Source organism: Syngnathoides biaculeatus, chromosome 13 (genome assembly GCF_019802595.1).
Source record: "Syngnathoides biaculeatus isolate LvHL_M chromosome 13, ASM1980259v1, whole genome shotgun sequence".
Lineage (NCBI taxonomy): Eukaryota > Metazoa > Chordata > Actinopteri > Syngnathiformes > Syngnathidae > Syngnathoides > Syngnathoides biaculeatus.
In genome coordinates this window covers 12,814,185-12,838,698 of record NC_084652.1, presented here as the reverse complement: position 1 = coordinate 12,838,698, position 24,514 = coordinate 12,814,185, and the positions used below count along the sequence as shown (strand labels likewise).

The 24,514-nt window shown below is 41.3% G+C and overlaps 2 protein-coding genes and 1 non-coding gene across 6 annotated transcripts; all 3 read right to left on the bottom strand.

The window, feature by feature from the left end:
- Positions 1-4,179: 4,179 nt before the first annotated feature.
- On the bottom strand, positions 4,180-4,253 carry trnan-guu (transfer RNA asparagine (anticodon GUU)). The gene has a single exon. It is a non-coding gene; the product is annotated as a tRNA-Asn (tRNA).
- A 1,182-nt stretch (positions 4,254-5,435) lies between these two features.
- Positions 5,436-14,341, bottom strand: LOC133511157 (ceramide synthase 2-like). Of its 3 annotated transcripts, none has more exons than XM_061839823.1 (11): positions 13,938-14,341; positions 12,505-12,675; positions 9,645-9,762; positions 9,090-9,208; positions 8,960-9,017; positions 8,824-8,874; positions 8,450-8,542; positions 8,241-8,369; positions 7,392-7,501; positions 7,166-7,319; positions 5,436-5,639 (listed from the first exon to the last, which is right to left on the bottom strand). In XM_061839823.1, the coding sequence occupies exons 1-11, from the start codon at positions 14,195-14,197 to the stop codon at positions 5,442-5,444; spliced, it is 1,461 nt and encodes a 486-aa protein (XP_061695807.1). In that variant the 5' UTR covers positions 14,198-14,341; the 3' UTR covers positions 5,436-5,441. The 3 variants fall into 3 exon arrangements, with proteins under 3 accessions (XP_061695807.1, XP_061695808.1, XP_061695809.1); XM_061839824.1 differs by lacking the exon at positions 13,938-14,341 and adding an exon at positions 12,846-12,987; XM_061839825.1 differs by lacking the exon at positions 13,938-14,341 and having other exon boundaries at positions 12,429-12,567.
- A 2,663-nt stretch (positions 14,342-17,004) lies between these two features.
- Positions 17,005-22,029, bottom strand: LOC133511161 (cortexin-1). Of its 2 annotated transcripts, none has more exons than XM_061839834.1 (2): positions 21,862-22,029; positions 17,005-19,127 (listed from the first exon to the last, which is right to left on the bottom strand). In XM_061839834.1, exon 2 carries the CDS (start codon positions 18,739-18,741, stop codon positions 18,466-18,468), a length of 276 nt encoding a protein of 91 aa, XP_061695818.1. In that variant the 5' UTR covers positions 18,742-19,127; positions 21,862-22,029; the 3' UTR covers positions 17,005-18,465. The 2 variants fall into 2 exon arrangements, with proteins under 2 accessions (XP_061695818.1, XP_061695820.1); XM_061839836.1 differs by having other exon boundaries at positions 17,005-19,114.
- Positions 22,030-24,514: the final 2,485 nt, after the last annotated feature.

Genomic DNA, 24,514 nt, shown 5'->3' with positions numbered 1-24,514 from the left:
TGTCTCTATGTGCCCTGCGATTGGCTGGCAACCAGTTCAGGGTGTACCTTGCCTCCTGCCCCTTGACAGCTGGAATAGGCTCCAGCACTCCCCCGCGACCCTTGTGAGGATAAGCGGCTAAGAAAATGGATGGATGGATGGATGGATGGCTAAAACATAGTTTTACATCTTTCAAAAATTGATCACCTAATCCCAAAAACGTAGTTTTACATAGACAGTGTTTTTGGGGAGGGGCGGGGTAGGGAAGGGGTAGGCTTCAGAGGAGGCTGATGTCAGACCTCACTAAAGGATTAGGCCTGAAAACAATTTTAATACACAAAAGAATGGACACTGGATGGCAGAAGTGCGTCATCCCTTTGATTTGATTTGATCATACATTTTTAAATTCTGGTATAATTTAGTATAAATTCTACTGCTAATTAATAAAGAATGAAAAAAGGTAGGTAAAAGATAGAAATCTAATCTTTGTGTTTATATAGCCATAGAACACAATATTCTATATCTTCTTCTTTTCCTTTCGGCTTGTCCCGTTAGGGGTCGCCACAGCGTGTCATCTTTTGCCATCTTAGCCTATCTCCTGCATCTTCCTCTCCAACCCCAACTGCCCTCATGTCTTCCCTCACCACATCCATAAACCTTCTCTTTGGTCTTCCTCTCGCTCTTTTGCCTGGGAGCTCCATCCTCAGCATCCTTCTACCAATATACTCACTCTCTCGCCTCTGAACATGTCCAAACCATCGAAGTCTGCTCTCTCGAATCTTGTCTCCAAAACATCCAGCTTTGGCCGTCCCTCGAATGAGCTCATTTCTAATCCTATCCAACCTGGTCACTCCGAGCGAGAACCTCAACATCTTCATTTCTGCCACCTCCAGTTCAGCTTCCTGTTGTTTCTTCAGTGCCACCGTCTCTAATCCGTACATCATGGCCGGCCTCACCACTGTTTTGTAAACTTTGCCCTTCATCCTAGCAGACACTCTTCTGTCACATAACACACCAGACACCTTTCGCCAGCTGTTCCAACCTGCTTGGACCCGTTTCTTCACTTCCTGACCACACTCTTCATTGCCCTGTATTGTTGACCCCAAGTATTTGAAGTCGTCCACCCTCGCTATCTCTTCTCCCTGTAGCCTCACTCTTCCCCCTCCACTTTTCTCATTCACGCACATATATTCTGTTTTACTTCGGCTAATCTTCATTCCTCTCCTTTCCAGTGCATGTCTCCATCTTTCCAATTGTTCCTCTGCGTGCTCCCTGCTTTCACTGCATATGACAATATCATCTGCGAACATCATGGTCCAAGGGGATTCCAGTCTAACCTCATCTGTCAGCCTATCCATTACCACTGCAAACAGGAAGGGGCTCAGAGCTGATCCCTGATGCAGTCCCACCTCCACCTTAAATTCCTCTGTCACACCTAAGGCACACCTCACCATTGTTCTGCTGCCATCATACATGTCCTGTACTATTTTAACATACTTCTCTGCCACACCAGACTTACGCATGCAGTACCACAGTTCCTCTCTTGGTACTCTGTCATAGGCTTTCTCTAGATCCACAAAGACACAATGTAGCTCCTTCTGACCTTCTCTGTACTTTTCCACGAGCATCCTCAAGGCAAATAATGCATCTGTGGTACTCTTTCTAGGCATGAAACCATACTGTTGCTCGCAGATACTTACTTCTGTCCTGAGTCTAGCCTCCACTACTCTTTCCCATAACTTCATTGTGTGGCTCATCAACTTTATTCCTCTATAGTTCCCACAGCTCTGAACATCCCCTTTGTTCTTAAAAATGGGAACTAGAACACTTTTCCTCCATTCTTCAGGCATCTTTTCGCCCGCTAGTATTCTGTTGAATAAGTTGGTCAAAAACTCCACAGCCATCTCTCCAAATTGCTTCCATACCTCTACCGGTATGTCATCAGGACCAACTGCCTTCCCATTTTTCATCCTTTGTAGTGCCTTTCTGACTTCCCCCTTAGTAATCATTTCCACTTCCTGGTCCTTCACTCTTGCCTCTTCAACTCTTCCTTCTCTCTCATTTTCTTCATTCATCAACTTCTCAAAGTATTCTTTCCATCTATTTAGTACACTACCGGCACCAGTCAACACATTTCCATCTCTATCCTTAATCACCCTGACCTGCTGCACATCCTTCCCATCTCTATCCCTCTGTCTGGCCAACCTGTAGAGATCCTTTTCTCCTTCTTTCGTGTCCAACCTGGTGTACATGTCTTCATATGCCTCTTGTTTAGCCTTTGCCACCTCTACCTTTGCCCTACGTCGCATCTCGATGTACTCCTTTCGCCTCTCCTCAGTCCTCTCAGTATCCCACTTCTTCTTCGCTAATCTCTTTCCTTGTATGACTCCCTGTATTTTGGGGTTCCACCACCAAGTCTCCTTCTCCCCTTTCCTACCAGATGACACACCAAGTACTCTCCTGCCTATCTCTCTGATCACCTTGGCTGTCGTCGTCCAGTCTTCCGGGAGCTTCGGTTCTCCATCGAGAGCCTGTCTCACCTCTTTCCGGAAGGTCGCACAACATTCTTCCTTTCTCAGCTTCCACCACATGGTTCTCTGCTCTACCTTTGTCTTCTTAATCTTCCTACCTACCACCAGAATCATCCTACATACTACCATCCTATGCTGTCGAGCTACACTCTCCCCTACCACTACTTTACAGTCAGTAACCTCCTTCAGATTACATCGTCTGCACAAAATATAATCTACCTGCGTGGTTCTACCTCCGCTCTTGTAGGTCACTATATGTTCCTCCCTCTTCTGGAAATAAGTGTTCACTACAGCCATCTCCATCCTTTTTGCAAAGTCCACCACCATCTGCCCTTCAAAGTTCCTTTCCTGGATGCCGTACTTACCCATCACTTCTTCATCGCCCCTGTTTCCTTTACCAATATGTCCATTACAATCTGCACCAATCACAACTCTCTCCCTGTCTGGGATGCTCAGAACTACTTCATCTAGTTCCTTCCAGAATTTCTCTTTCAACTCTAGGTCACATCCTACCTGTGGTGCATAGCCGCTAACCACATTATACATAACACCCTCAATTTCAAATTTTAGTCTCATCACTCGATCTGATACTCTTTTTACCTCCAAGACATTCTTAGCCAGCTCTTCCTTTAAAATAACCCCTACTCCATTTCTCTTCCCATCTACTCCGTGGTAGAATAATTTAAACCCTGCTCCCAAACTTCTAGCCTTACTACCTTTCCACCTGCTCTCTTGGATGCACAGAATATCAACCTTTCTCCTAATCATCATGTCAACCAACTCCTGTGCTTTTCCTGTCATAGTCCCAACATTCAAAGTCCCTACACTCAGTTGTAGGCTCTGTGCATTCCTCTTTTTCTTCTGACGCTGGATCCGGTTTCCTCCTCTTCTTTGTCTTCGACACACACACACAATATTCTATATGCTTTGAAAAATTGGTCACAATGGCCCAAAATGGCTGGTACTGAGGGGGGGTTCTCATTTGAAAAATGGCTGGGATTATAGTCTTGACACTAAATTGCCATATAGGATTCTTTCCAGGTGTTATTTTCCAAATGTCGTTTGTGGGCTTCTATATAGCAGTAGTTCCAACAGTTGAATGTGGTTGATTTTATGGCGCATAACTCTTCACATCCGTGACTGGTCAAATGTTACCAATTTACCTGTGTTACCTTCTAATTGTTTAACAATATCGGACAAAACACTGGACGTCGTGGTATCAGACGTGTTTTAATTTCGTCTAAACGGAATTAACTTTCAACAAGGCTTTGTTTGACAGGCAGTATGGCGTCGTAAATAAATAAAAAAAAATCACGTGGTTTTATGACGTAAGCGCGACATGAAAAACTGCTCCAGTTACCGTTCTCGTTCCAAATTGACGTCATTGGTGTAAAATTACAGCACAGATGAGATTCAAAGATTGCTACGGATGAAACACACACATTTCCTCAAGTAGCCCTTCATATGCAAAAACGAAACTTAAAATTATGATTTCACTCCTGAGATTTCAAAGCGGTTGGGTCAATAAATCGTCCCCAGCCGTCAAGACATAGGATCGCTGAGGGCTTCAACAACGTCGTCATGATAAAGTGTACTGGGGTTTCCGCATTTTGACAAAAAAAGATCGAAGAGGAAAAAAAAAACCGTAATATTAAAAAATAAAAATGCTCGTCCCTGGGTGGGCTCGAACCACCAACCTTTCGGTTAACAGCCGAACGCGCTAACCGATTGCGCCACAGAGACTACGGTAGAACTGGCGCCGATGTTTGTATTTAACCACAAAAACCTGACCTGTCATATACTTTTGCTGACGTCACGTTAAAAAATAAACAATAATACATAAAAACAAAGGATAAAAAAATAATAAAGGTAAAGCCCAAAAAAAGTCATCATTACCGAGGCTTTGCACCTGTTGTTGGCTCGGTGGACCAGCTGTATGTTTTAGCCTTAGCATAAAAGGCAACTTGTCGTGCAAGCAGTTACTATCACTTAAAAACACAATTTTCACTCACAATGCAAAAGTGTACTTTGGTGTTTCCCAACCTTTATTGAGCCAAGGCGCATCATTTACAACAGTAAAACACTCACGCCAAGCCATCAAACAAACAAAAATGTGACTTTGCCCCAACTGTACACTGAAATAATGAAGATCTCGTCTCTGTGAACTCACAAATCTACTTACTCGGTGTGAAAGCTGGGCCTGTTCGATGAACACAAACATGTTATGACGCTGTATAAAATGCAACAAGCGAATAAACCTTAATTGCACTTTGTGCCATCTAGCGGAAGAGCATCAAATTGTTCTGGCCAGCACTAAAAGCTGCTGGCACAGATACACGAACAAAAATCCATTTATTGTTGTTGTCATATGGGAGCTATGTTGTTTCCATAAAAAAAAAAAATCACAGGCGACACACTCATAGCTGCATTTAAAGTTTTTAGGCAACATTATTAATACAGCTCATGTATAACCCCTCACTAGACTCTGCAGATGTACTTAATGTTGTGTCTTTTCCACATAAATCTGACACACCCAACATTGAAAACTTAAAAAATATTCTAGTCACATCTACTGTACTTTTGAAAACATGCAGTTTGACTCAACAGTATGAATTGAATAGCAATTCTATCTTAAAATGCATACCATCTCATGCTTTGCTGTTTTTGGATTATGGATTGCTACGGTTTCAAAGGTGATCTGGGTGAATAAAATAAAGTAAAATATAATTATAATAATAACAATTATCATCTCTATGAGCTTTACGCATTTGCAGTTTGACTCAACAGTATGAATTGAATAGCAATTCTATCTTAAAATGCATACCATCTCATGCTTTGCTGTCTTTGGATTATGGATTGCTACGGTTTCAAAGGTGATTTAGGTAAATAAAATAAAGTAAAATATAATGATAATAATAACAATTATCACCTCTACTGAGCTTTACGCATTCTATCTGCAATTGAAGCCCTGTGCTTGGTGAGATTATTAAGGACACAGTTGTTACTCAGTGGGGGAAGTTTGAAGTTTGGGGTGTCTTGACATCGCGTTGGACTATATTCTCCCCCTTGAACGTCTTCTTTATCCTCCTCCAGCTCACTGTCTTCATCGCTGCGCTCATCTTTTTCCATCTGAGGGGATGAGACGACAAAGCGTATTATATTTCGGATACTTTTTCCATACTTTGCCTCAAAGAGCTTTAGTAGAAGTGATATTGCCATTACTGTATGTGAATTTCTGCAGTCTTCATTAACAAATCTAACTTAACTCGCATGAAAATCAGTTTTATTTTTTCATATTTGACTGATTTCTGACTCCTCAGAAAAGCCCAGTTTTTGTCCTCATTTTTGTTCAAAATGTAGAGACCCAAGAATTAACTTTTGTTTAAAGGTCCACAGCATGATTTTTAGTATCTTATTAATGAAAAAAAAAACAGCAGCCGGTAGGGACCCAGCCGTTTTCTCATTATAAACATGATTTTGACATATATGGCTTTTTTAACTCCCGCCATGAAAATCCTCTCGAGGGATTTGTTTTCGAGAAGAAGCAGGAAGTGACGTACAGGGCAGTAGCGCACTCAAGCAGTCTAGTCTGTTTATACTAGTTTTACCTGCGGGAAGGTAGCTCGTTGTTCCTTCGTGTTAGCCAAAAAAAATGTCTCATTGCATTGCTGGACATTGCTTGAACACTCGGGAAGATGGATTTGCTCTTCATACTTTTCCAAAAGACCAGGTTCGTCGTGAAGAATGGATTGCACGGGTGCAAAGAATCAAAGCTTCGTGGGTTCCAAATTACAGATAGGTGTGTATACCGCTACTAAAAAAAAAATGATAGCTCGGGGGGGACGTAATCCGTAAGTCAGGAATGCTAAATGTGTCGATGTGCGACCCTAAAGCCGTGATCGGTGGACGCGGTGCCGCTGGGGTGGCTCGTCGTGGCGCCAGGCCGTGGGGGCTCATCTCTGCCGCGGAGGTGGATCGGACGGGAAGGTGGTTTGGCCGCATGCCGTTTGGCCGTGATCCGTATATCATCTAAATATGGCTCAAAACAACAGGGTAACATTGCCCACGGTCACTTCATTCGATTGTGAGATGTTCCCTTCTGCAAAAACAGCTTCCGTGTTAGGAGGGGTGTCGGAAAAATACGAATATCTCTGTTGTTCGTCTCCCATAGTCGGCGGCACAGCGTGTTTTCAATGGCGAATGTCCGGGGTGACGTCACGGACAGAAGATGCAGCCAATATGGCGACTACTTGAATGTCGAATGAGACTTCCGCAACTTGGCGCATGGATGACCTGCTCTCTGCTCATATTTTTTTTTGCATAGACATTGAAGTGAATAATGTTATATGTATTTTTTATAACAATATCTATTTTAGATTGTTTATAGGCATGACACTTGACCTTTAAGAACTGTGTATGAAATATTTTCCAGAATTATTCCAAAATCGATCCAATTGTTCAAACTTTTTATGTGAAACGGAAATGAGTAAAAAAAAAATCAAAGCCTGTTTGTAGTTAATTATTAACAATAACATTCCACTGCACAACAGAAGCTCAAGTTGAGAAATACACATTCTGCTATTAACTCACCATTAAAAAAAAGTATTTCACCAATTCAAAGTGTGAAGATTGGAAATACCCAAGATGAGTCTAACCTTTCCTGTCAAGAATTTCGGGACCATCCTTAATATTAATACAGCCCAAAAGACGTGAAGACCTTGCAGCACCATTAAGAGGATGTTGAAAAAGTAGTAGCCGGCAAAAGGTTGGAAAGTCTCCATGGATAGTATTAGGGTCGTGTGGATGATCCTGGGAAATCGTCACAAAATGCAAATTATACTCCATGTGTGATGTAGATAATATGCAGGGAGGGTGACTTACTTGCTGGGAAAAATCACCAATCGAGTCAAAAAGAATACCGCAGTAAAAACCACAAATAGTACGTCACACACTTTCCTCCAGCCAGAGCCGTAGTTAAACATCTTGGCAGACTGCAAAAGACATCAACGCACAAGATTGTTATTATGTCCTAAACGAGGACAAAATAAACAAAAAATACCGTATTTCCTCACATCGTGCCTCAATTAGTTGCACTGAAGACAAATTCAATTCCCTCAAATCGATGCCTCCCTTTTCGCGTCAAGAAAAAAGACACTGAAAAATTTACCTATTTACTTTTTCTCGTTTTTGTTTTGTTTTTTTACATGCCACAAGATGATGCCAAAGCCTTTGTTAATAGGAGAATAGTAATCGGTGTTAAAGAAGTGAGTTCTGCTCGCCGGCCACACTCCAGGGACCTTGTCCTAGTGACCTTTTTTTTTGGGGGGGGGGCTGCTCCCCAAAGCTTTGTCCATTCTGTCCCTCAATATGTGTGTTGAAGTGACATATCTCGACTGTTTTAAGATCTTTGCATTACATTTTTAGACGTAATGGAAAGTCTTGTATGTAAGATGAGCTTGACAGATGAGCTTTGCAGTTTAAAGTATTAATATAGGCAAATATAGTAGTTTTTAGGTTTATTGGTAGAGTTAGCTGTATTACATTGTGGGAAAACAATGATCATTACTTGAAATAAATTGGAATATACTGGTAATATTGTTGAGTGTTACACTATAAATAATAGACAGCTTCCCCATTCTCAATTTGAGTTACATTTTGTGGAAATATGGTAATAATAATACTCATTGTCCACAGAAGGAGTGTATTAGAGAAAAAAAAACGTTTGTGTACCTCCAGCAGGATATCAGCTGAGTCATGGAGGAGCATGACCAAAGTGCCAATGCGAATGTAGTTGGCACAATAGGAGAAACTCAGCAGGAACACGGTGGCCAAATGGTGGATTACTTGCTCCCTAAAATCCTTACCAAGAAAACACACTTCAAGCACAAATAATACACAGAATATCTCAATAACTAATAAGGAAATATTGAGTGACACACCTTCCTCTTGATGTCCACAGAGATTCGGAGTAGCAGGGAGCCGTAAAAACCCAGCTCCACCATGTAGTACCAGTAGTGACGTCTTTGCAAGGGCTGTGGCGGATTCAACGACAGAACATGATGACCTTGTGAGGATAAGCGGTGTGGAAAATGGATGGATGTCTTTGTTTTGTGATATCATCAAATAAACATTGATTCAGAACTACTCCAGATGATGTACATGGTGCAGCTGTTTGGAATAGCAGTACCAATTTAAAGCAAAAGTTACAGGCAATTTCGACAAAAAAAACAACAATTTTTACATTAATATCTGCCCTGCTTCTAGTACAGTATGTACATTAGTTATGTTAACAGTCGACTGTCATCTTATCCACCTGAACTGGATACTCCCTCCAGCATTCCCTGAGGTCCCAGAACCAGGGGGTCTATAGAAAAACCAGTAATAATGAAGAATGACTTAGCTAAAAACAATAATAATAATACATATATTTTTCAACTGTAACAACATACGTCGATTAAACAGGCCAGCCCTCCCACAAAGGATGTTAGGTAGAAAAAGAACCTCCAACTGTGAAAGTAAACACAGCAGATTTTACGAAAAAATGGAACCATATAAACACATAAAATGTCATTTACTTACGCCGCTTCGCCAAACTTCTTGGTTTGACCCGGTTTGTCCTGGCGCCGGCGCAGTCGGAACCAGGTCTCGATCTGCCTCTGGGTTTTGCCGCACAGCGACGTTAAATCGATTATGTCACTCTGGAATTACGAAGCAGTGAGGATGTTATTTTCCACAACAGTTGGTCGCAAAATGAAGGAGGATAAATAATAACAATATGATGTTTATGCTTGGACTGTTGTAGTTTGGTAATGTGGCCGTGGCAAGCACTCATAGTTCGTATTTTGGCTCGCAGCACAATTTTAAATGAATCATTCTTTTAAAGTACAATTTTCAAATGCCAATGTTGAAGCTTAGCATGTTCCAGTAACTTACAATAATATTTCCAGTACATTTTAGGAGTAACACTTGTTTTATGTGATGATGAATAGTGAAACTCGGCAACCCAAGTATTTTTCAAGGTGGTACTTGAACAATACTGAATATCAGCTCGTTGTGTTACTCGTGTTTCCAGTGGGAACATAAAAGAAAAAATACCAAAATGTACGAGGGGCCCGTTAGTCGAGAGAGTCGAACCTGTGTTGGCCGCGTGCTTTGTTTCATGTAAAACGACTCCAGCTGAGGGGAGGGGGTCGCAGTCACCCGCAACCTATTCCTGACCCCCAAACGTCTGCCAATGGGCGGGGCGCAGAACCTGGGGGCAAGGAAAACAAAGCGCACTCGATGTGATGACACGACTTAAGCAAGTGGGAGAGTTACATTGTTGTATTAAAAAACACAACAACAACAACGGTGCTTACAGGCAAATGTCAACAAACTCAATATGTTTGATTGACAAGATCAGGAAGGCGTGCTGGTGAATGTTTAGATTGCTTTTGATGATAAGAGCATTTTTCTGCCATTAAGTCATTATAGACACCCCTCTTCAAATGACAAGTTTTTTTTGGGTATATATATAAAAAAAGAGACCAAGATAAAGCCTTTCATTTGTTTTCCACCATTACTGTAGCCTATGAATACATTTGAAACAACCGAGATAAGGTAGTTGCACAAGTGTGCACACCCTCTTATAACTGGGGATACAGTATATTGTCTATGTATATATATATATATATATAGAGAGAGAGAGAGAGAGAGCCATCCAGTAGAGTACATTACATTTTTACTCGTCACGTACATTACTTTTTGCTTTTCAAGTACAGTACTCTTTTGTAGTAGGTTAGGTGTTGCATTTAACTTTTGTGTACTAAAAGTGCTTTGGGGACTAAAACCTCAACCTTTGAGTTTGTTTTACTATCATTATTATTGACTATATTACTCTGTGTGGCGACTCGGTGGCTCAGCTGGAAAGCGTTGGCTTCACAGTTCTGAAGTCACGGGTTCAATCCCGGACCCGGCTGTGTGGAGTTTGTATGTTTTCCACGTGGCTGCGTGAGTTTTCTCCGGGCACTCCGGTTTCCTCACACATCCCAAAAACATCCAACATTAATTGGATACTCTAAATTGCCACTAAGTGTGATTGTGAGTCCGACTGTTGTCTGACTCTATGTGCCCTCCGATTGGTTGGCAATCTGATCAGGATGTACCCCGCCTCCTGCCTGTTGGAAGCTAGGATAGGCTCCAGCACTCCCCGGACGGTTACTTTGTGCTAAAAAAAAATTTCAGTACTTGGTTTAAAAAGCTAGGGAACAACTGCTTGATTGGGTTCAAAATGACAGGAATGTGTTTTCTTTCATCACAATGGCACAAGTTCTTCCATAGCATTTGACCTTACAAACAAACCCCCCAAAAAAAACACTTATGTACAGTATTTAATAACTATGAGTCAAGTTACTTGTAATGTACAGCGCACCACACGGTTAGCCCTGCTCTTATATGACATGAAAGCAGGTCAAAGCAAGCAAATCCCTTCAGATGGCACAAAGCTGCTGTTGTTCTGGTCTCCAAAGGTTTTCTCCCCTAGTGATAACAAAGCTTGTTCTGAAAACACACCTGCAGCTCATCCACCTGACTAACGCCAGACGCCCGATCCCAATCAGGAAATAGCGTGTAAGCGTCGTTGACAAATATTTGTCACTCGATAAGCTCGTGCAAGGGGAATGTAAGCAGCGGTTTACTTTCTGATTTGAAAGCGCGTTTACGGTCATTGTCAAAGCGTTTGGTGAGCCAACCTGTTAAGACGGCAACGCAGTGAACGTCAGGGAGATGTGCCGTGTAGTTTTTACTCCTGCGGACCGGTAGTTTACTCGTAAAATGTAATTAAATATTTGTAAGGCAAAAGTGGCACTAGTGTTGGAAAATTTTTTACTAGTAAGACACACTTGATGAACTCATGCCCCCATGTCGTTCTATATGTATTCCAGATTTCCTTTCAAATACGAGAAACAAATGTAAGGGATAGGTGAACAATGTTTTTTCCTGTACTGACACTGCTTTCAGCCTACTAGTGCGCAGTTTAAGTACAGTATACGTTCCTTGTCCTCACTAGCAAGACAAGTCAGAGCACTACTAGAACAACAATTATACGTGTAATGTTTTTTTTTTTTCCTTTAATGCATGACATTTCTGCACACTAGTCGAACAAGTTTGGTATACTAGAAAGATAACCATATGTTACTAGTGAAGCAAAACTGTCCACTACTTGACATTTGTGAGCTACTAGTACTATTACAGAAGTGGTAGACGTTAACTAGTGCATTTTTAAACATCAAAAGTACTACTAGTAGCACACAGGTATCCGCAAGTGCATAGTTTTTTCTTCCTAGTAGCATGTACAGCAGTTGTCCTAATGGGAATAAATAGAAGTACTTGGACCTTAAACTGGTTATCAAGGATATTGAAAACAAAGAGGTCTTACTAGTGCTACGGCGAATTAATTATTTAGTAAGGTATTACTAGTAGTTGTGTACTAGTCAGACAAAAGTAGCACTAGTAGTGTGTAGTAGCATTACTACACATTCGTCCTTGCTATCTAGCAGAAGATCAAACTAGTCGCTCAAAATTCTCAAGGCAATTCGGTGTGTCTAGTGAGGCAAAACTGTGCACTAGTTGGCAAATGCGTGCCACTAGTTCTTTCAGGGACATGATAAAATTCTACTAGTTAAAATATTACACTTCACTAGTAGTACAACTAGTGTGCAGTGGTCAACTAGTAGTGTACACTGTTCTGCCACATTAGTATCATGTCTTACTAATATGATGGAAATGTCTGACCTAAACTGGGGGAAAACTGTGGGAAAATATGCAAGTAATAATCAATAATATACATTAAAATCAGTTCCGAATCGGGGGGTTTTGGGATTTGAAGATGGAGGGATCACAACAGTTTTGGGAGTACTATGTAATAGGGCAGTTGCTCACCTAGTCCACTGAATTGTGGACCGAAAGCCGCAAATGAAGGAGCTAATATTCATGCCCAAATGGATTTCCATCGTACCGCTCAAACACATAACGCAGGACGACGAAGCTCAAAGCCAGGGGCACTGCTACGAGGAGGTCTCGGGGCAGCGGGCGTTCCCAGGGGGCCAGCTTGTCCATGTCCTCCCAGGTCACACCTGGAGGAAGCCAGTAGTCCCGTCTCCACACATCAGGCAGCAGCTCCATTTTGCTGGGGGTGGAAATTATATGGGAGTTAAGAGTGCTTTCCAACTGTTAAAAATGATCCATTTACTCCTAAAAATGTATCATCTATCTATTCTGTGGCATTGACGCATTGACGTATTGAGACGGGCAGAACAATTCAATCCTCTTCACTAGATGGCAGAAGGTACAACCCACCATTGTTTCCAACTGCTGCCGTGCATTCTGTCCAGATTTCACACAGGGTTATTTATCCATCCGTCCATTTTCTTTGCCGCTTATCCTCACAAGGGTCGCGGGGAGTGCTGGAGCCTATCCCAGCTGTCAACGGGCAGGAGGCAGGGTACACCCTGAATTGGTTGCCAGCCAATCGCAGTGCACATCGAGACAAACAACAGTCCCAGTCACAATCATACCTACGGACGATTTAAAGTGTCCAATTAGTGTTCCATGTTTTTGGGATGTGGGCGGAAATCGGAGTGCCCAGAGAAAACCCGTGCAGGCACGGGGAGAACATGCAAATGCCACACAGGCGGGGCCGGGATCAAGCCCGGTCCTCAGAACTGTGAGGTCAACGCTTTACCGGCTGCCCCACCCTGCCGCCCAGCATTAATTAATGTCAGTCAAAACAGACGAGATCATCATTATTTTAGTGCGTGTGATATTTTTGTGTGCCATGAGATATTTCTGTAGCGTCAAATTAGCCATATGTTAGCAATCACGGTACAATGACTAATAAATGGCCACTAATTACTATTTTAATGATTCTAATCAATATTTGCAGTCAAATTACCACTGAGCTTCAGTTCCCCAACACAAAAATGTATAAACATTCAAAATTGTTCTCTGAACAAAATATGTCTCACTATCAATGGAACTTGAAACCACGCTTAATGATGTTCCGTTTAATGTAATACACATTTATACAAGTGTGACTATTGTCACATATTGTTTTTATTTTAAATTGGCATTGTTGATTATTTGCTAAGGTCGTTAGGAGAGAAAAACACTTGGTAACATGCAAATTTGATTTGTTTCATTCTTGAATAAACTGCATAAAAGTAACATATACAGTTGGGTCTGAAATAGAAAAACTATTAAAAACACGGTTTACGCACATCACGTATGTAAATGCACGAAGTTACAAACCATAACTCAACACTCCCAGGGACCCTGAAGTACTTAATTGTCTTGATTTATAAAATTCTATTTGAGCACTACACGCAACACATTTCCAAAGATCACACACAAAAAAAAAAAAAAAACCGCGCAAAGGTAGCGTCAACTTACTTTTTAAATAAGTCGATTTGACGCTCACTTGTGACGACACAAATAGAAAATCCACGAGCGTCAACTCCTCTCGTCTTTGGCGTCGGGCGCTTGTTTCTCTGCTGAGTCCTAAATACCGCGGGCGGGCGGGCGCGCGCACGAAGGGCGACGGTGGAGTGGAACGGGAAGTGACAAACGTTATCTTCAAAATAAAACGCGCGCATGCCGCGAGTCTGTGTGTGTTTCTCACACATTACTCCCGGCTTGTTGTGGTTATGCATTTCTTACTCCGCCGTGTTGAAAGAGTTGCTAATTTCATTTCAAAATAAAATAAAATAAAATACTCAAAGATCACTTGTACTGACGTGCAGTGAGTATGCTTTGTCATTCAAGTAATTTTCTGGACTTGGTTGATTAGATAGCGAAGATAAAAAAATTGACAAACTGGTCCCACTGTACAGTCGATGGATAAAAAGATACAGGTAGGCACATATGGAGATAAAGATCTTGGGTTGGATATGGGATTGATTCATTGGTTGGTTGCAAGTGGAAAATGTTAGCTGATAAGTCTTAAATTGCAGTTAGTGGTACATCATGTACCGTAGGAAGTGAATGTAAAATCATGACTAAAGCAGAGGTCAGCCTGTATTGTACAGTTGAATTGTTGTGGGGCAGGAAGTGAGACTAAGACAAACAATACCAGGAAGCGCTCAACTGGAAAATATTCACATTTCTGTTCCTGAAGGTACCGTTCATTCCAAATGTTCGGCTTCTCTTTATTTGTCAAGTAACCAGGGTTAGATAAAAGAGAGGCATACAAGTATTCTTGTCTCGCTTGCTGACACCAATTTTTTCCTCTCTCAGCATTTGTATTGTTGCTAGGAGACGACCTTGGCGGCGATAACGTCCCTACAAATGAGCTTTTCTTTGTCAAACACATCGGCCAGGTAACCTTTGTTATTTTTAGAGCATCCTGTGTGTATGTTGGCTAATTTGAGAGTACACAAAAAACAGAACATAATTTGCATTGATTTCAATGGGGCCGCGGACGCGTGTGCGTATGTTTTGCATTAGTGTGGGGAACAGGAAATAAAACCATAAGATTTTAAGTATTCAGGAAGTTACTTGCAAGTCTGCGCCTGCCTTATGTCTCTTTAAAAAAAAATTGCAAAATGGATACATGTATTGACACATTTTAATAAAAATTGTACTTTTTTTCAATGACAGCAATGATTTGAAATGCTCGGAATGAATTAATCTGCAAGATCTGGCGTTCCTGTGAAGTGACGATATTACACATGACTTGGCCTTTACTTACGTCATTTTCACATCTGAGAAGTGCGGGAGTCTTTGTTGTAAAGTGCAAATTGTCTGCAGCCACTGGAGCGCAAATGTCTTTTGTTCATTTCCTAAACTAATGAGTGTTGACGTTTTTCCGCTTCAGAGCATCGGTGGCCACCAAATAATGTGCAGATCGAGCCATGGCTCTCAAAATGAGGTTACTTTCTTTCCAACGAATCATTATGTGGTATCATTAAAAAAAAGTGAATACCTACAAATCATACATTGCCAGTAACTCAACATTTCTTTTAATAGACGAATTATAAAAAATCAAACGCAGCTAAAATTAAGTGCTATGAATAAAAAAAAGTAAAGATCAAACATCCATCCGTTATCAGATACGCCTATCCTCACAAAGTTCGCGGGACTGCTGGACCCAATCCCAGCCATCATCGGACAGGAGGCCGGGTAGACCCTGAAAAACATAAAACCAGTTGGTGGAACCGAAACGGCTCTTCTAATTATTGCCTGCTGTTCCACTGGCAGCCTGTTGGTGGCGTTAGTGTCCAATCAACTTTTGGTCAGATTCCCCAAGAAGGCAGAGAAGAAGAGTCGCCTGCCTCTCTCTCTCTCTCTCTCTCTCTCTGTCCCTCTGTCTGTCTCGCGCGCCACTGCATCCTTGCTACGGTGGCCTGGAAGTGCAAAACTTGTTTGAAGCCAGTCGGTCGCCATCTTGGTCCTCCCAAAAACGTGTGGAGGACACGGTTTACAGGTCGGATTATGGCGGGGTTTTTCCTCAAAGTTTGGCATGTAGAATTAAAACTGGTCGTGGGAGTTTGACATTTTTTCAGTTTTGTTCATATGAAGGATGTCTAATTCGACTTGGAAAGCCGAAAACGGCTAAGTGCAAAGGAAAGAAATAAAACCATGACTACGAAGAAACCTTGCATAACCAAGGGTCCGATTTCTGTGACATGTTAATTTTTCCAAAATACGCTGTTAAGCACTATCATCATAACATAGCAAAAAAGTCAGCATTTTTGTCATAAAAACATAACATTTTAAGTCAACCAGTGAGATATATTTTTGGAAATAAGGATTCGCAATAGGAAAATACATGCTAAAAGCATTGTTCATGTGTTATCTCTGCGACGTCGTATTTCAGGCAGAAAATTTTAACTTGTTTTCTTGCATTTGAAAATCAAATTAAATTTTTAGAGTTCTGCATTATAAAATTCATCAAAAATTTCACAGAAAATGTGTTTTCTTGCTTATCCACTGATGAAGTCTGGGAAAATATTCATATCGCCTTCTCGCAAAAAAATGTCGGCCTATAAAGGTGAAGCAGAGTGTGAACAGTGAACAACAACAACAAGCGTAAACAAAACTTTGTTCAAGTGAATTAAGATCATCAGAAAATAAAAAAAACCTTCACAAACAAACTTTAACAGTGTCAAATTAAATCTTTCTAACTTACCTGTGGAATGTTTTCTCACAGTCATGAAACTGGCGATTAACGCCGAGGTTGCCATGGTTGTTTTGCTAGTATCAAGATGGCGGATATCTGCTTTCGGCAACTTCAGTTTTGGTGGCCAATGAGCCATTTTTTTTAAGTCAACGCATATAATACAGTGCTGGTCTGTATGAGTTTATCAATGGCTGCACTGTTGTAGTTCTCAAAATGTCCTTATGATATTGCCCAGCACCATTTTGCTGCACTGCAAATCTGGAAATGGGAAAACGGCGGCCTGAAAGTGCTAATCGTCTTTTGTAGTTGTGTTTCGCCTTTTGCTTTTGTTTTGGACTTGCAAGTCACCAACTAAGGCACCTAAAGGGCCAAAGTGAGTCAAAATCTTGTCACATTTGTAGCTGGAGTGTTTTCAATTGGGAAAAAAAACAGCGTCATTGTTTTTATTTATTTGTTTTTACTAAACTGGGTTTATCCACCATATACGGAACACCATTGCAAAAAAAAAAAACACATTTAAAAAAAGCATTTTTTATAATGACATTGCATAGGCAAGGGCAGAAGAGTTTTTACACACAAAAAAAGGGCTACAAAATAGTTGTGGCATCAAGACATGGTCACAGGCACTGTTGAACATATTTGGCTGGTGCACTCACTTAGGACTCAGGACCAACAGGATTGGATGACTGGCTTACATGCTTTGAAAGCTAGCTTACCTGAACATTTCACGAGGTCTATGTGCACAACCTAACAAAATCCAAGTGAGCTGGTTCAGGGGTTTTGCTTGTTTGTTATTGTTTTTTGCAAAGGTTGAATTTTCCATACAGCTCCTGTATTGGATCTCGTTAGATTGTGCACCCATTTTGAACATTTCAGGACTCTTAAAGAGACTAGCAAAACCACAGACAACTGTCAAGCGTCCTAAACTGTACATTTCATAACAACACTTGGAGAAAGTACAGATAGAAACACATCCCATGAATGGCGCAGCCTTTGGTCAATAGAATTCTACCTGAGCGTCACCTGAACACTTCATGTTGAAACTTCACCTGTACAAGTTTATACATTGTAGAGAAGAGCAAATTGGACATATTTTCATTTGACTTGCTTAAATTGCCTAGGGACTGATAGGACCAGTGTTTTTTTAATTATTACTATTATTATTGATTTAGAAAAAAGATGAGTACACATGATTAAAATCCTATTTTTGCAAAGTAAATTTTGATTATTTTTTATTATATTGTTAACATTTTAATAGAAAATAAAGGTACATTTTTCCAAAATAAAATGCATCATACAAGACAATTTTTGGAATTTAAAATTGCCTCGTTAAATGATTTCTTTAGTATCGTAATATCATTTGTAAAAATATATTCTTTTAAGATCACAAACCCTGACAAAACATGTCATTGTTCAAAAATCAAATAAAGAAAGCCAAAATATTACAATGCTGCTGTACATAACGTTGTTTTTTGCTCAATAAAACTACAAAAATCAGGAGAGTTGAAATCCACATGGTAAATATGACACTTCCCTCATTAAACTTGGACTTGTATCTCATAATAGTGCAACGTGGAAAACTACATTTTTTCTGGCTAAAATATGAATTTGGTATTGTTACATTTCGACTTTTCTATCCAAAATAAGCAGCTCGCATGAGGATTGTGAGGGGGCTTGTACAAATTTCTCTTTGTACACTCAACAACCCCGATCAAGATTCTTATTCTGAAGAAAACGGACTCCCGAATGATGATGACATACAAGAGCTGCAATTTGTCTCATCTGCACCGATTGACGTCCTCACACCAGCGCGTAATCAAACTGTCCCCTGTCCAGACCCTCCTTGTGGTCGGTCCACGACGACGCCGGCATGCTGCTGTAGGGGTCCAGCAGGATCCGCACGCAGCGGACCAGGAGGAAGAGGAGCAGGAGCACCAGGAGGCCCACGAAACACAAAGCCGTGGCCTGCTCGGGGTGTCCCACCACAGGCTGCAGCACCGTGGGACCCCTGGCCAAGCTGGGCGGCGCCGGAGAGGAGAGGTCGTAGTCCACGACCCAGTAGTTGGTGTAGCTCATTATTTAAATGTCTTGTTTTTGAACGGTAAACCCAGTGATCTACTAAAATGTATTCAGAAATTGTGTGGCGTTTTGTGCATGGCGTCTACCAAGTCAGATCATGAAATGGCCCACAAAACTCAGGCTGGTCCCACAAGAGGGAAAACTCTTCCAGTCGGGATGACACCGAGTAATTAGGAGCACAAGCTAACGAGCCTTCTGCTGTGCTCATCGGCAAGTCGAGGCAGGTCGGGAGAGGTCTACGTGGAATTTGCACAGCTTCCCTTTTTATACATACGCAGTGAAAAAAAACACAAAAAAATGCACATATTTCTGTGGCTTGAATTGTTTTGTTATGTTGCACAGATGCGGAGTGTCTTCATTTCAACAGTCCCTCCACTGGATCCCTGAAAGAAAATAATAAAAAAAAAAAAAATCAAATGTGCATCAGACCCAAGCACCAAATGGTAAAGGGTTTTTTTCTTTCCGATAATGAGAATTTTATATTGATGACAAAGCAGTAACTCAAATGCAATGTTAAAAACTTTACACCATTTCATGTGTGGGATGGTCAGAGATCGAAATAATATTTCCTTCATTAAATTGTATTACCTTATTACAAATAACTTTTGGTATCTATTTCGTAGTAGTTCTATTGACTGTACTGCACGTTAGATTTTTTTATCTAACCGTATTTCAGTCTCGTTTCCATGCCAAACTAATCTGCCCAGGCACGGGGAGAACATCCAAACTCCACACAGGCGGGGCCAGGATCAAACCCTGGTCCTCAGAACTGTGAGGCCAACGATATACCATCTGTACCACCGTGCCATCTCAGATTATTAATTTAGTCTAAGATTACATGGCCCAGCAATATTGATCCTGAAGGTCCTGGCTGGATTAAATTGACATGGCAGCACATAGAAGCTGAAATCTGAAAAATAAAAAAAAATCTGAACACTCACATACATGTACTGGAGGCAATGCAGCCAAGAGAAATGCTATGAAATGAAGATAGCAGACTGTTGGGAATAAATTAAAAATATTTCTCATCACAAATAGAATTTGAGTTGCAAACACAGGTCAGTGCTTGTGATGCGACATGCGCTCGAATAAATGGCAAGTGTCGCGCTGTCTGTCCCTGTCCCGAAGTGGAGCCCGGCAAAGCGCGAGCTAAATAAATCACACAGTGATGACGGAGGAGAAAAAATGCACAGGAGACCCTCAGAGAGTTGCAGTTGCAGAAACACTCTCCGTTAACTCTTCAATGGGCCGTGGAGTGAAGAGACATTTCCTGGGATGCAGGGTGCACTTCGCAGTCAGCACATTCTATTCCAGGAGGCTTTGTCTTACGCTTTTACACGCGCACACACACACACACACACACACCACACACACACACACTCCATCACCAACACTCCAGTGATCCTCGCAAAGACACATTGATAGCTCTCCACATGATGGGACTTAACGGGCCGGGCGAAGCTTTAACAGGAAACTCGAAGACATCTTGGGAAAATAAATGGCCTGCTTCAGGATTAATTATCTAATGGACCACAGTCAGAGCAGGTTTACTAGATGTGTGCGAATGCAACAGAAGGCCAAACGATCACCGCAGTCTCGTTAGTCAACCGGAAGTAGAAAGTTTACACAAGAATGATAAATAAGCACTTGGAAAAAAAGATGCTAGTGAAAAATCAATCAATTAGATTAGTTCACAAAAACTTTAATTGTGGTACGTAGTCAATTGGCGTGGCGGCTTTAGAGCGCCTCGTTCTCAGCAGTGAGTGCATGCATATCAAAGGTCAAAGGGTTAAATAAAAATCAGCATGGCAAACAGCACGTGAAGCAGCTTTCGAGTGCCTCATTGTCACCATGTGGAAAAGCTTGCTGATTACCCGGCGTGTTATACTGTATGGTAGAGCCAGCGAAGCCTTTAAGCAGATAGAAGTAGGAATAAGAAAAATGCTTGATAAAATAGCTTTCACCTTTCCAGGTCATGCCCAAAAGCGTTGGAGAGTGGAGACAGTGTTTTGAGTTTTCGCGATTATGAAGCCCCGTTTTACATACTTGATAATACTTATAATCATTCAAAGTTGGCAGGGTTGTTAACAACACTCTTCCTTGTGAAGGGTCAAATTTTGAAATTTATTTTCATTTTGGAGGTACTTTAAGTACATTTTTTCCAGGTATCTGAATGTAGGTCTGTTGATTATTTAAAAAAAAAAAAGCCAAATGATGCTAAAGGAATAATTATAAGATGTAATGATTTCATTTTATTTATTTGCATTTTTTAAATTGTATTTTATTCAGTTTATAGACAAACAGCCATTTACACTTAAATAAAAAAGCCAAATGATGCTAAAGGAATAATTATAAGATGTAATGATTTCATTTTATTTATTTGCATTTTTTAAATTGTATTTTATTCAGTTTATAGACAAACAGCCATTTACACTTAAATAAACCCAACACTGCTTGCACAAAAGTCAGGTGAGGATACAACAGCAGTCGGTGTTAGTAGAATGGGTTGAAATCATTGGGAAGACTTGTAACACATAGTTTTAATAAACAGGCTTACAAGGAGATCTACTCTCAGCCAGCTAAAATCTTCATTCTTATTTGACCTAGAAGGCTGTGCCCCCCCCCAGGATATTTAAATAGGAAACAAAATACTCTCCACAAAAAATGAAAGCAATAAACAGAAAACATACAGGGGTGTCCACACTTGTGCAACCACAATCTCTGTTGATATTTTTGAAATTTAAAAAGGTTTTGACATAATAAATATATTGGTTTATTCCCCTCCCAAAAAGGATTTTTTTACAGTAGTCTCTGAGATAGATAGATAGATACATAAATAGATAGATAGCAGTGTTGAAGAGGAATGAAATTTAAATCCAGATAAAAAGATGTTGAGAAGTTAAAAATAGTCTAATTACTGTATGACAGTATTATTTGTAGCATTAATGCAACGTGTCAAGTACAATATTATTGACAGAGATGTCAATGATGGAAAGTGTACTGTAACTCATCCGCAGTGGCGTTTCTCGCTGAACGCTTCCCCACTCCATTTTAAAACTTTTAGCAATTACGGCACTTGCGCAATACAATGCAGTATTCTTCGTGAGGAGAACTTACCTGTGTCACCACGGAGGAGATTCGCCGATGTGGGATCACGACGGCGTTCAGTTCCCGGTTCATTCACGCCACACGCATGAACCTCCCTTCACCTCCTCTGCTGTGTCTGGGGCTTTAAGTGTCTTCACTTTGAGGGCTCCGCCCCATCTCCATCCAGATCTCCTCCTCCTTCACCTCCTCCTCCTCATTCTTCTCCTCCTCCTCCTCCTCGGGAGTTTCCTTTCTTTTGATTGCTCAACTACTAAAAAGAGTAAAACGCCAAAAGCAGAGTGGAGCCTTTGCATTATGTAAGAGGAAGGCAGGGACGGGGCATGAAAACTGAAGGGGTCCACCACTCACATCCTCTAAGACCAGTGTGGCTTTATTGTTGCTCAGTGCAGTGTGTTAATCAAAAAACAAAATCACAGTATCACAAGTCACAATTGCCTTTAGGAAAAAAAAAGACCATAGGTCTGAATACTACAAGGGAGACGACAACCCAGGATGACCTAATGTACCCTGGGAAGTCATCTGAGAGTCTTTTCGGCCATTGTATCTGCTACCTAGAGTAACTAAATTAAGCAAATTTGTGGAAAACGGACTCGAACAGCTGAACTTTATTCAGGGTTCATGTGAGGCACTTTCAATGGTGGTAGGTGCCAGCTTAATCCGATTGAATAGAACTTTGAATGTGATTGATTACCGTATTTTCCGCATTATAAGGCGCACCTTCAATCCACGGCCTATATTAAAACTTTTTTTCATATATAAGGCGCATAGAAGAGACGCCCAAGTAGAGGCTGTGATTACGTTATAGATCCGTTAGATGGAGTTGCACTAAACGCTCAATTTTGATCCATGTATAAGGCACACCATTTTGAGAAAATTAAAGGCTTTTAGGTGCGGCTTAAAGTGCAGAAAATGCGGTAATTCTGAGGAGGACTAAATTTCACTTGTAAGATGCAGCACACCCTTGTGCAACCTCGCAGTTGTTTGTTCATTTGAACAGTGGTGGGCAGACTTTTTGATATCGACTATTTTTATCTGTGCAGATGAGTTTTAAGGCATATTGTCTCTGACCTACAAATTGCATCTCCTGTGAGTATTCTGGACCACATAATGATCATGAATACTGCGCATGATCGCTTGGTTGCTTAACATGACTGACGCAGCTTGACTCTGATTACATTGCAAGAAATGACATAGTTGGAATATGGAACAAAACACACGGACCAGCCAACGATGTGGTCTATGCAAAACTCCACTGTGAGGCCTAATTAATGGGCCCAATTAGCGCTGTAAAAACACGGGGACGGATTGCGCGTGGGTTCACGTCAACATGGCCCCCACCGAAGGCCTCCCTTAAGGTTTAATTAATTGTCATGTGATTATAAAAGCGTCTTAAAGGGCATTCTGATCAAATCTCAGCTAGCATTTCTCCAGCCGGCTGCCCACTCGAGTACATTATTAAACACATCATGACTGCAAGCTTACGAAAGTCGAGTGAATTCTGCTATGCTCATCGGTTCGGTCAGGCGGTCAAACTGGGCTGTTGACTCATGCAGAGAAAGCATGAGGTCACGGCGCTTTGCAAGTCCCCCCCCCCCCCCCAACACCTCCGGTTGTTTCAAAATGCTGCCGCCCGCCTCTTAACTGCAATACGTACAACTCCTTTTCTGGGCTCCCTCCGCTGGCTGCCTGTGCACTTTGGAGTTCATTTTAAGATTCTGCTATTTGTTTTCAAACCTCAAAATGATTTTACCCCCCGCCTCAGCGCTCTGGAGTTGCTCCTGGATGTACAGAAGAAGTCCAAGCAGAATTTCAGGCTTTCAGGCAGGTCACTGATTCGAAACAATGAAAAGACCTCCTTGTGCGCATGTGACATGCCCCAATTTGAAAACCTGTTTTTATTCCTTGGTGTTCAACACAGCACAAGACTTGAGCCCTTGTTTTTCAAGTCGTCTCCAACATCTGCTTATGTAACATGATGTTATCATTTTATACAGTGTTTTTGCCTTAAGGGGCATACAGCGCTTGATGGGTTTAACAGTATATACTGTATGTATACGAGTGATACTGTAGCCCAAAGAACATGCTGGAATAAGTAAAGACTGCACTGCGTGCAGCTTTTATTCAGCTTCCATGCTGTTTTTGTTGGACCAGCCAACCTCTTTCATTCAGTCACAACACTTGTGTACTCAGGCTTGCAGAACATTTCCTCAAGGCCAGTAAGCTCTCATTGTACTTGTAGTGCTCTGATTGTAAGGTTACGTGATATGAAATCTTTCGTCTGTGCACGCAATCAGTCGGAGGCAAAGAGAGCCTTTGTTAGGAGAGGTTGCTCTCAGGACATATGCGGCCATTCATCACAGGCGACAGCTCTGGGATGCGCTCCCGCATAGTACTGTATATCGGCCGTGTGTGTGAATCTACTGGCACGCGTTATTTAAAGCCTGATCTTTCATCCTTATACAGTACTACAAAATCCATAGGTTGATCAAGCTGATTCGGTGCCTGGATCCATAAAACCTGTCAGGGCTAGAATGAGGTGCTCAAATCCACACAGAATCCTGTTTAATTTTCTCTGGTGGACACAAAAACAATGCTTACATTGCCCTCCCTAAATGAGCTCGAAAGACATAATGGCATACAATTGCAACAAATACCTTTTTGT

What these genes read in the sequence shown, in the direction of transcription:
- LOC133511157 (XM_061839823.1), bottom strand. Translation starts at nt 14,197, where the DNA reads ATGCATAACCACAACAAGCCGGGAGTAATGTGTGAGAAACACACACAG. An exon ending in AAAGCACGCGGCCAACACAG is followed by an intron (nt 9,209 to 9,644) that starts GTTCGACTCTCT and finishes TCGTAATTCCAG; the next exon opens with AGTGACATAATCGATTTAAC. An exon ending in CAGCTGATATCCTGCTGGAG is followed by an intron (nt 7,502 to 8,240) that starts GTACACAAACGT and finishes TGTCTTTTGCAG; the next exon opens with TCTGCCAAGATGTTTAACTA.
- LOC133511161 (XM_061839834.1), bottom strand. Translation starts at nt 18,741, where the DNA reads ATGAGCTACACCAACTACTGGGTCGTGGACTACGACCTCTCCTCTCCG.